At 38.9% G+C, this 12,661-nt stretch overlaps 1 protein-coding gene across 1 annotated transcript in view; it reads right to left on the reverse strand.

The window, feature by feature from the left end:
• The window catches only part of RCAN2 (regulator of calcineurin 2), a 279,170-nt gene that overhangs the window by 228,859 nt on the left and 37,650 nt on the right, over positions 1–12,661 (reverse strand). The window contains exon 2 of the mRNA XM_070778067.1: positions 3,282–3,508. Within this exon, the coding sequence (XP_070634168.1) occupies positions 3,282–3,506 (225 nt within the window). The 5' untranslated portion in view covers positions 3,507–3,508. The remainder of the gene's footprint in view (positions 1–3,281; positions 3,509–12,661) is intronic.

Below are 12,661 nucleotides of genomic sequence, written 5' to 3' on the forward strand. Positions count from 1 at the left end.
AATTTCCTCCAGCTCTGGTTCTCCTTTGTGTTATATAAACAAATCCCAACCATCTGGACCACAACGAAACACACTGAGGTATGATACTGCTCGCTTCTCACAGAAGCAGCAAATCAAAATACAATCTCACAGAATTCTGCCTAACAGAAAATTGGAGTCAACATCATGGCCTCATGAAGTTGTTTGAAAAGAAAAATGTTCTGTAGATGTCAGAACTTAGGATTTAAATAGGTTGGCAGAAATGAGCATATCAGAATATGTATCATGCTGATAAACAGAAACAACATAACCAGAAGATCATCTCGTACGGTGTTACCTATATTAAGAGCGGGCCAAGTCAGTACTTTCCAAACTATCCCAAAAAGGAAAAAGGCTTAGGAAAAGTGTCTCTGACAAATGGGGAAATAGAAATTACTGCCAAGACTTAATCATAATAGTCAGAAAGCAAGAGCCTTAATTCCCACCAAGCTAAGGAAATTAAAATGTATGCTTTATAATAATTGCAGCAAACAAGCTAAACTTGTTTTCTTGATATGAATCAAGAAACAATGAATCAAAAGTAGATATGCTGGGACTTCCCTGGTGGTCCAGTGGTTAAGATTTCGCCTTTCAGTGCAGAGGATGTAGGTTCGATCCCTGGTCCGGAAGCTAAGACCCCCACATGCCTCTTGGCCAGAAACCAAAACACAAAACAGAAGCGATATTGTAGCAAATTCAAAAAAGACTTCTAAAAAATGGTCCACATTAAAAAAAAATGTCCTTTTAAAAAAGTAGGCTTGCCAAAAAAGAAAGAACTTCACCAAAACAAGTTAACACCTACCCACTTGGATCTCTTGAGATGAAAACCAAGCAGCATTTCTAATGTCTTAGCTCTCTGATAATTGCAGGCTCCTGAAGGCATTTTCCCAAAGCCAAATAATTTAGATAATCCCCATGGCCAGCCTTACCCACAGGCAGATACAAGTGCTAGAAAGCTTTCTTGATTTTTTTCCCTCTACCTAAAATTATCTCCACTAATAGAGCCCCCAGTGTCCACCCTTTGGAAAAGATTACCATCATCAGAATTCCTGGCTAAGATTCATGAACTTTGAACACGGTGGGAAGGATATTCTGAAAGAATGATGTACAGGACAAGGGAGTTTTATCAAGATAGTGGGTGAAAAAGTGGAGGTAAAGAGAAGAACAGAAAAGTCTAGAATGAGAAGGAAAACATGTGGCAGTACAATTGGGAGGCATGAGGCTCCTCAAACATTTTATTTTCCTGCAGTCGCAGTGATCATGCCTCTATTATCCATTTATTTGGTATCTGATTATCTTCCTTTGTCACCCTAAACTCTGATCATATAATTACATAAAAACTGAATCTGGATCAGATTATTTGACGTCCCAGAGACTCTCCATGAATAGGGGCTATAAAAATTGCACCAAAGTGGAAGACTTCCTGTCTCATTTAATAAGTTTAATTAAGTAGACACTGGCCAATTAGAAAATTCATCTCCTTAGCTATATTGAGCTAGGTCATTTGAAACTTATTCCATGGAACTATATCATATTGATTTCACCTCAATATTTTAGCAAGGTCATTTTAAAGCCCAATCCTATTTGTTAAACTGTGGTGTACCAACTTCATATACAAATTAAATGAGAATACTTAGTAATCCATTATTCAATCACAGATCAGAATATCAAAATAGATGTGGGCAGATTCCCGTGAACTCTCCCCACGTCTCCGTCTTTCTATGTAACCAATTCTGGTTCGGCTGATTGGCCATTCTTGAACACTTGAATGAGATTGGCTCTTTCCTAAATCTTTTTGTTTCAACCGATCGAGAAGTATTTTATCAGGAAAGAGTCAAAACCCTCATTAAACCTCTAAGGAAGATCCTTCTGATTGTTGATACTTAAATAGACGATGGAACAAGAAAATACAGACCTTTGTTTCATAGTTAATGTCAGGTAGATTTCAGGGGGCGATGACCTGCTCTGAATAAACTATGATCTGTGTTATAACCTGGTTATAAGCCAAGAGCAAAATTTGTAGTTTCTTTCAAAGAGGATATATGCCATTTTCTTACTTCAAATAGTCTGGTGATCATAGCTCTGGATGTTCTAACCACATATAATCCCTTGGACTTCAGGGTGTTTTTAGCTCATCATTTCAACTACTCAACTATAAAATAATATCATTATAAAACTATCTTTATATGGCTTGAAATAATTCCTAATTCTCTGAGCTATCAGGATTGCTTATAAAACCAATAAAATCCAGAACAAAAACTTCCAGTAACCGTGTTCAGGCAACAGAGATTGGACTTCAGCATTTGGCAAAAACAGCTCAAGTTTATGAAACAGCAATCATAAATCCTACCCTTAATCTCACGCAGAACCATACTTTAGTTCAGAAAAAAAAGACCCTTTCCTCCCCCTCAAAATATTGGCCATGATTTACAACATAGCCTAAAAGTGGATATTTACAACTAGAAAACCACATTCACAAGGTAAGGTTTGATCCATTCAGACTCTCTTAAAAGGTCAGAGAAAACTGAAGTGAACTTTACAAAGACTTCTGAAAGGAATATTTACCCTGACTCCCAAGAATACCTCCACTGAATCAAGTTTGCTCTTAAAAAAGAAGCCTCATTTTCTAGAAAATGCTTGTTCATAGACAACCTCATTCCCTAATTATTTCAAATCAAGGGGTTAAACATTTTCAAGAAAATTCTTACAACACACCCAAAACAATTCTACCTACTGTGGTATCAGCAAGCAAAGCAAGACTCAGATGGCCAACCAATTTACCTTTCTAATAAATGCTGCAAGACCTGGGGCCCAATTTTAGAAGCCATGTTTAGGTCAGTCATCAAACTGCAGGGAGAGTTGGGGTGAAAGAGGGCTTGTGCTGTTTGGGGAAAGGCAAATTAAGTTTGGGGAAGAATAATATGGGAAAATAAAACTTTTTTTTACAACATCTGCTTCCTAAACCAAGGGTGTATCTCCTGCAATCACTATTTCTAAAGCCATTTTTCTTTTGCTATTGGACAGACCTCTGAGTTGCAGGCAATGGGATCTGATTCAATGGAATCTCTCATATAATCTTGTCATGCATACCTTCCATGTCAACTGATAATGGAACAGGCTTTTCTGCTCTTGCTATGCATGCCGAGAGGCGCCCCAAGTAAACATTTTCAAAAACTTCCAAACCTCAACCACAAAGAAGCAACAGAAGTGCTGAGGGCTGATGTTGCATCTCCTTCAATTTCAGGAGCAGAAGGTCTTCTTACCTTGCTTTCTTCCCCTTCAAACACTGACTGGTGGACGTTGCATGCAAAGAGTGAGTTGGGGAGGTCGGTGAAGTCCGTGATGGCTTGAAAGGCCTCCTCCGTGAAACACTGAGTCACAGCCCAGTCTCTGTCTATGCAGCAGAGCAAGAAGAGTCCTCCATCTTCCGGGATGTGGCCCTGCTGCCCCAGGCTCCTCATCCCAATGAAGTAAGAATCTCCCCTCATTCCTGAGGATACAGAAACAGACGTGAGTTAGAGTAGGATTTGATCCCTTATAGCTGGAGTATGGGGGCAAATTCCCCTTGATCTCTAAGTTACAACTTTCCAGACAAATTTGTTTGTGGGCGAGAATCCAGTCCCTGCTATGGGAAAAAGCCCCACTTGAGCAGGATTGGAATTTGATGCTAGAGATACTAGCCCAGATGTCCAGTGTTTACTGGACTGGGGACCTAGGAAAATTACCTAAGTTCCCATTTAAAAATGCAAATCATAAAGTGCTTTGATAAGTTACATGATGAATACAATACCACAACCATAACTACTAATGCTTATCATTTCTTGAATTCCAGGAATCATTCTAAATGATTTACATGCCTTAACTTACCTACTGACTCTCCACCACAGTCTGTGAGGTTGGTACCCATATATCCCCATTTTACAGAGTGGAAAACTGAGGAACAATTAAGTAACTTTGACAGGGTCCATGAGGAAATGGCATGACTAGGCTTCAAACTCAGGGAGTTTGGCACTAGAATTCACTCTCAATACCACAGAAATGAAGCAGATCAAAATTAGTACAAGTCTACATTTAAGGAAATACAATCTATTTCATGACCACCTGAATCCCGATCAGGATAACTCTAATTTATTGACAATGAGGAGACACACACAGACACACACACACTCACAGATACCCTCTTCTGCCTAGGATAATCATGTTAAGAAATCTGTGAACACCAGATCTTAAAAAATCAGTACTGGGCTTCCCTGGAGGTCCAGTGATTGAGAATCCACCTGCCAATACAGGGGACTTGGGTTTGATCCCTGGTCCAGGAAGATTCCACATGCCAAGGGGCAACTAAACCCACGCGCTGTAACTACTGAGCCCATGCACTCTAGCGCCTGAGCTCCGCAACAAGAGAAGCCACCACAGTGAGAGAGCAGGCCCTTCTCACCACAACTAAGAAAGCCCTTGCACAGCAATGAAGACCCAGTAAAGCTAAAGTAAAATAAACACACAAATTAAAAAAAAAAATCAGTACTATCCTAACTGATCCATGGTATACAGATTGTTCTCCCTCGGCAACCCAAATATGAAGCTCTCCAGTTTTAATCTCATCTACGTGTGCTCCATCATCATTCTATTATCTCGTCACCCCTTACACTCAAAATTTTACCCAACTGCAGCCAGTTGGGAGAGTTTTCCCAATTTTTGATACATAATCCAATAGGTTTTAACAGCCTTCCTGCATACTTCAACGACAGTTATCTACACTTTTATTTTGGATCTATTTTCATGCCTATCATATTATTCTGTTCACACATCACTAATTAAAGGTGAAATAACTTGCCCATGGGTACCAGGTATGACTGCCTGGCAGTTACGATGTGGCTGCAGGATCATCCTCCATTTTCCCCAGTCTCAGCAATGCAGAACCTCAGGGTGAAATACAGGAAGGCAGTACTGCAAAATGTCACTCCATCCTCACCCAGTTTAGTTAAGACACAAATTCTAGATCCCCAGACAAATATGGGTTTCTGTATTTCGTGGCGCAGTTGTAAAGAATCTGCCCGTCAGTGGAGGAGACTCAGGTTCAATCCCTGAGTTAGGAAGACACCCTGGAGGAGGAAAAAGCAACTCACTCCACTATTCTTGCCTGGGAAATTCAATGGACAGGGGAGCCTGGTGGGCTACAGCCCATGGGATCGCAGAGTCAGACATAACTGAGCACGCACTTATATCTTTTTTGAACTCTGTAGTATTGTGATGAGGTTGTTTTCTGTTTTCATTTTTCCTAGAAAAAAAGTCCAAATGGCATCCTGATAAACAGTGCTTGATGGCAATATAAAAGATGCACTACAGATAAAATCTTAGAGTTGGTTAAGAACAGGAGCCAAAAATTAAAGAATTTGAAATAATAATTCAAAAATCAGATCACAATTGTGGAAAATAAAACTGTCATTCTGTATAAAATGTAATAGAACTATTCCTGTATTCTAAATTTCTCAAAACCCCAGTTAATGCAACATTTTCTGTATTTAAATCAAATACTTATTTTCAATAAAAATATGGTACATGGTTTAAGCTTTTCATTTTATTCCATAATGAATCCAAAATACATGAATATTTTTAATTAGAAGAAAAAATCGATAAAATACTTCAAAGTGTTTATTTCCCTTCATATTCACTTATACTGTTGCTTCATATATTTTCTGAATATCTGTAATATATTACAGTGTAATATGCATATTAACTTTCATTTATTATTAGAGTACTAACAAGACTGAGCAACTGAACAACAACAATTATTTTAACAGTAAAAATAATTACTAAGAACGTTCAGACAGTTTTACAGCTTACCCTTGAACAAGGGCGGGGGAGGGGGTGCGGCACCAACCAACCACACAGTAGAAAATTCAAGCATAACTTTACAGTCAGTCCTCCTTGTACAGACTTTCACATCTGTAGACTGAACCACCCCAGATCCTATAGTATGTATTTAATAAAAAAAAATAAGTGGACAGATAAGTGGACCTGTACAGTTCAAACCCGTGTTGTCCAAGGGTCCACTGTATTCACATCAATGGATCAAAAGAAAACCTTCCGATAATAAAGTTATAATCATCCAGTATCACGAAATATAGATATTGTCCATCCTGATCCCATTTTTCAGTCTGTCCTTCTTAGTTAACATTTTTAAAATTAATCACAACAGATCCCATAATGTTCTCAAAAGGGTCTGAGAATGTTTCAATTATTCTTTTTTTCAAAGAAAATTAAAATCCATTGCTGAACAAATTAATTAAATAGGCCAAATATTAAGCCTCACTCAGGACTCATTTTAATCTACTCAAATAGCCTTAACTTCTGTTCTAAGCTGTAACAATACGATTACCTTCATGAGACTTTATTTTAAGCTCATTACTTTCAGTAAAGATTTAAAAGGTGAATGCATTTTTGGCAAACAACCTATCCTACTTACAAGGGGAAATATTTTTAAAGTCAGAGCTCTGAACAAAGAAACTCTGGTTTCTCTTTCCAGTTCCATTACCTACCCACCTTATAATTTGGAGAAGTCAATTGATCATTCTATGACTCCATTTATCCTTATAAAACAGGAACAAAAACCTCTCTCTGCCTTCCTCAGCCAAGTAGGAAGAGGCTGAGGAATGAAATAGGAATGAACACAAGCGATCAAGTCATTATTTAAGTCACTTATAAAAGGATATGTATAATACTAGGAAATACTATAAAAGCACATCATTGTGATCACTGCAAAGGAAAACTATTATGCTTTGGTATTGCTACTAACCTTTAGCAAACTCGCATAAACAGAAAGAAAGGGGGATGCTGGTGATTAAAAAGAACTCCAGCCACAATTGCCTACACAGCTTAAGAAGATTTACTTATGTTGTCATTATTTCTAATCTGAGATTGGTCATCCAAAAGAGAACAGCTGCTTTCAGCTCAAAAGGCATCTCTTCCGGGAGGGCTCCCTGACCTCCTCCAGCACCCAGGAATTTAGCATCCTTCCTTTGCAGTCCCTAAGTACCAGCATAGCCCTCTCACGGCTCATTCTACACTGTGATTACTGTCTCTCCAACCAGACTGGTACTTCTTGAGAGCAGAGCCTGAACAGCCTTCATCCAAGGTATCTTCAGGCTAGTACATCTAGAAAGCCCTCAAAATGATGTTTGATTGAATTAATGAATTATGGGGAAAGGACTCACTGTCAGGAAATAATAGATCAGCAAATGCATTACAACGACCAACTTAAAATATATACACTGGGTGGGATGGGGGGTATACTTATAGGTATACTTATGGATGGCTCATGTTGTACAGCAGAAACCAACACAACATCGTTAAGCAATTGTTCTCCAATTAAAATTGTTAAAAATACACACACATACATATACACTAATAATTCATTATTCATTTCAAATGTATATACTACTAATAAAAATTGACCCATTCATTTCCAATGTAATTTTAAAAATGAGATATAACAAAAACCACTCAAAGAATTCCTCTAGCTAAGATTAAAAAACTGTGGAGTATAATTAAGATAACATGTATGTTTTTTGATTACATGTGTTCATTGAAGAAAAAACTGAAAAAATCAGAGATGTATATAAAAAGAAAATAAAAGTAAACCATAATCCTACTATCCAGAAACTCTGCTAATATTTTGATATATTTAGATCCACAGTTTTTGTTATGTATAATTTTGAAACAAAATCGAGAGCTTGCTGTTTAGTACCCCACACCGACACGGCCAGGAGCAGTCCCCTCTATCAGTACATATTCTCTGCAAACATTAATTTTAATAGCCACATAGGATCCCAGTGTGTAGATCTGTCATAATTTACTTAACCATTCTTCTGTTGTTTGACATTTAGAAAGGATGTGCTTCCATCACTACATGCCTGTGGAAAAGAAAAACCACTATTCACTTTTAAAATATAAAGTTGCCCCCCGGAGAACCTCAAAACTTCTTTAGATGCAGAGAAGAGACATCTTCATGAAATACTGGAAAGAGCCTCAGGGGTCTGCTTGTGTTCTGGTCCCACTGTAAGCTGTATGCTTTGGGGGCTGTAGTTTCCATGTTAGCAAAATGGAGAAAAACCATGGCCTTATCCACTGTGAACAGCAAATGAGAGGAAGCAAGTGGATGTCTTTTGAAACCTCCAAAATAACATGTGGATTAAAGTTATTTATTACTATACGTAGGCTCATCAGCAGCAGAGGAACTGGCACTACAGAGGTGGCCGCCTACCACTATTAAGGGTGTATACAAGCTTCAGACTTCAGTGACGGTCCATGACGTTAAGCTCATGTCACTAAAATGAGAAACAAGTAGGGTTGTCCCTGAATACTTGCTACGAGTGTGGTTGGAGAGCCATTAGAAAGGAAAGATATTTATAAGGCAAAAGCAAGTGATTAAAAATTAAAAAAAAAAAAACCCTGCCCATCCCCCAAACATCATCAATAGCAAAAAGAACTGTTTATTGAAATATCACCAAGTAAGTAGCAATGAGAATATAAGTGATCGAATTTCACTCATTTTATTGGAAGAGGAAACCTGGAGAGAGACAAGTTTTCAATGATGTCATTACTTTGCTATAATGTGAAAATGATTTCATCCAAGATCCTCCCATAACATGATAGAACTTATCAGACATTGAGTCCTAAAATGAAGACAGTATGGTTCCTACTATGTAGATGATCCACTGGACACTTAAGATGTTCAGCATCAAAGCAGTAGCAACTGAATGAATATTTGTGGCATAAATAAGTGAATATAGTCTCTCTCCAATAAACCTAGATGGTCTAGACATTATTGGGTTTCTACCCAAGGAATTAATCTTTCCAAAACTCCCATTTTTCATTCCCCAAATTTTTTTTAAATATAGTATAATTAAATACATACAGGGAAGAGAACTCAAAGAGACATCTGATTCTGTTGGATATCATTGTCACAGTGTTATCAATATGCATGAGAGGCAGATTTCTGAATTACAGAATCCTAAAACACCCCACCTTTCTAGGAATGGGGTATAGCTCATGAGACTGGGGAGCCATGCATTTTGCCCATAGGAGTTCTGATCTAGAAAGTCTTAAACTGGATATAGAAGGAAGGGGAAATCACAAATGAGCACCTGAATGCAGCAGAGAGCCAGGGCAAGAAAAATAAAAATAAGTATCCACTGAGATGCTCACACTGGCTTCACTGTCAAGTAAAATCACCCGATTAATAGTGTGATGTCTGATCTATGAAAAAGGCTAACACCATCTTGGAAGGGGTGGTGGGGTGATAATATCGCTTTTTACAATTTTTTATTTATGTATACTTCATTTTGGCTGCTCTGGGTCTTTGTTGCTGCACGTGGGCTTTCTCTGGTTGTGGCAAGTGGGGGCTGTTCTTTGCTGTGGTGCACAGGCTTCTCATTGTGGGGGCTTCTCTTGTTGTGGAAGGTGGGCTCTCGGCATGCAGGCTCAGTAACTGTGGTCCAGGCTTAGCTGCTCCACGGCATGTAGGATTTTTCCAGACCAGGGATCAAACCCGTGTCCCCTGTACTGGCAGGCGGAAGGACTCCCAACCACTAGACCACCAGAGAAGTTCTGATAATATCATTCTGAGTTCTCTCAACATGGAGAAACCAACACTTTCAATTCTGGGTACCACTCAGGACAGAAAAACTGGAGATTTTTCCAAAGGAAATTACTCCATCTTACCAAGGGGTTAAAAGTCATATCATCTAAGAAACAGGATCTTGGGGAGACACAGCACAGGAAAACACAGGCAAGAATCTTTGAGTAATATCAGTTACCTTCAAACTCTAAAAGAGGAAATATTATTTTTTTGTGCATGGACCTAAGAAAGTAGAAGTCAAACCAGAGGGAAAGAATCCAATTTAATAAAAGGAGCCATGGATCTTTGCACAATTCAGGTTACAACAGAAATGTCTTGCCTCATGTCTAAGTGAGCACCTTGTCCCAGCAACAGCCAATGAATAAGCCCCACAGAGAATCCTCATCTATCTCGTGGGATGTCACAGAGAGAATCCAAGTGAGAGAGTAACAGGCAGGAAGGCCAGGGGTCTCCAAACGGAGGAAATAGGCTGCTAGTGTCAGACATTTTTTATCTCTCCCTTAAGCAGCAGGAGGAAATAAACAACTAGTGTCAGATTTTTTTTTCCCTTCTCTATACAAAATTAAAAGGTGGTTTCTCTATGGAAATGTTTTTCTTAAGCTATGTTAATGAAACTATGTATTTGCTTTGGAATTTGCCTTTCTTGGAAATGGTTCCACCTGAGACTAACTTTTTTTCTTTTCCCAAACCTTGGGCTAATAATAGCTCAACAAACCAGTACTCATATCAATTGTTTTATGGCCGGGGGGATGACACACCTCGTGCCATCCTATCTCAAAAATGCATATTGTCCAGAATTGAAAGAGACACGTGTACCCCAATGTTCATCGCAGCACTGTTTACAATAGCTAGGACATGGACGCAACCTAGATGTCCACTGGCAGATGAATGGATAAGAAAGCTGTGGTACATACACTCAATGGAATATTACTCAGATATTAAAAAGAATTCATTTGAATCAGTTCTAATGAGGTGGATGAAACTGTAGCCTATTATACAGAGTGAAGTAAGTCAGAAAAAAAACACCAATACAGTGTATTAATGCATATATATGGAATTTAGAAAGATGGCAACGATGACCCTATATGCCAAGATAGCGAAAGAGACACAAATGTAAAGAACAGACTGTTGGACTCTGTGGGAGAAGGTGAGGGTGTGATGATTTGAGAGAATAGCATTGAAACATGTATATTACCATATGTGAAACAGGTCGCCAGTCCAGGTTCGATGCATGAGGCAGGGTGCTCAGGGCTGGTGCACTGGGACGACCCAGAGGGATGAGATGGGGAGGGAGGTGGGAGGGGGGTTCAGGATGGGGAACAGATGTACACCCATGGTGGATTCATGTCAACGTATGGCAAAAAACACTACAATATTGTAAAGTAATTAGCCTCCAATTAAAAGAAATAAATTAAATTTTTAAAAAATGCACATTGTGGAAGAGGGGCCTGGTGAAACTCCGTCAGCCTTGAGGTGTCTCTCTTATCTGATTAATGGCTTTCTAACATATATAAAACAGCTTGCTAACACTAGCAAGGGGGGGGGGGGTTCTCCGTCCCCCTTATGACGTCTATGTCAGAAGCTTTCTCTGTCCCTTGTCATTTTAATAAAACTCTGCTATACAAAAGCTCTTGAGTGATCAAGCCTGGTCCCCGGTCCCAAAGTTAAACCTTCTTCTTCGGATCACGAATCCAACACCATTCACCATAAGCTAACACAAGGACCAGGGAGTTGTCTGGCTGACACTTCTTTATAAGGTCCCTCATCACCTTGACAATTTTATCTTTCCATGATTGGAAGAGGGCTTTCCTGGTGGCTCAGACTGTAAAGAATCCACCTGCAATGCAGGAGACCTGAGTTTGATCCCTAGTTGGGAAGATCCCCTAGAGGAGGAAATGGCAACCCATTCCACTATTCTTGCCTGGAGAAACTCATGGACAGAGGAGCCTGGCAGGCTACAGTCCATAGTGTCACAAAGAGTTGGACACGACTGAGAGACTAAGCACGCACACATGACTGGAAGAAAATACACAAGAAAAGAGTTTCTGTTTATCTCCAGGCTTAAAGGTGCTGAAGAAAGGGGACCTTATATATATCCTCAACAAATGCTTTCTCCAGGGTTGAAACCTTTATATGATGCTCACAACAAACTTGCCTAAATTTTCTGTCTTCCAGTTTATTCAAACTAGACAGCAAGGACTTTAAAAAAAATAGGAAATAATTATTTACCAAGGGAGTAAAATGAGTAAGAGATACTCAAAAAGAAACCCTTAAGTTTATTTTGCCTTAGACAAAAGAATATTAAAGATTTGACTCATCTGCTTTTTTAAATTAAGAACAGGAAAGTAAAGCTTTTTGCAACAAGGGCAACAAATGGGAAAAAGTGTGCCTTGGTTCCATGTTATAGCCAGTTGAGAAGGCTACATCAGGAAACAGGATAAATGGAAATGATTAATGAATAATTCATTCTGACTTTAAATTCAGTTTTCACTGAAAAACAAGTAAATGGATTAGGGGAGATGTGTTACTTTGGAAGAAGTTAAAGATGATCATGTCAGCTTGAATATTAGTGATCAAAACTAAAATGCAATATATTGCATTAATAAATAGTAGAAAGAAATGCCTATAGATATTTTTTAGTTGAATATAAGGGTTTGTGTGTGTTCGTATATCGCTTCAGTCGTGTCTGACTCTTTGCAACCCAAGGACCATAGGGGCTCTGTCCATGGGAATTTCCAGGCAAGAATACTGGAGTGGGTTGCCATGTCCTCCACCAGGGGATCTTACTGACCTAGAGATCGAACTCAGGTCTCTTACATGTCCTGCACTGGTAGGCGGATTCTTTACCACTAGTATCACCTGGGAAGCCCCAAATATAAGGGTAAATAAATCCAATTCAATTTTCGTAAAGAATAAAAACTTCAACCTAGGGACTTCCCTGGAGATCCAGGGGTTAAGACCACCTTCCAATGCAAGGTTCAATTCCTGGTAGGAGAGCTAAGC

Source organism: Bos indicus, chromosome 23, assembly GCF_029378745.1.
Source record: "Bos indicus isolate NIAB-ARS_2022 breed Sahiwal x Tharparkar chromosome 23, NIAB-ARS_B.indTharparkar_mat_pri_1.0, whole genome shotgun sequence".
Taxonomy (NCBI): Eukaryota; Metazoa; Chordata; class Mammalia; order Artiodactyla; family Bovidae; genus Bos; species Bos indicus.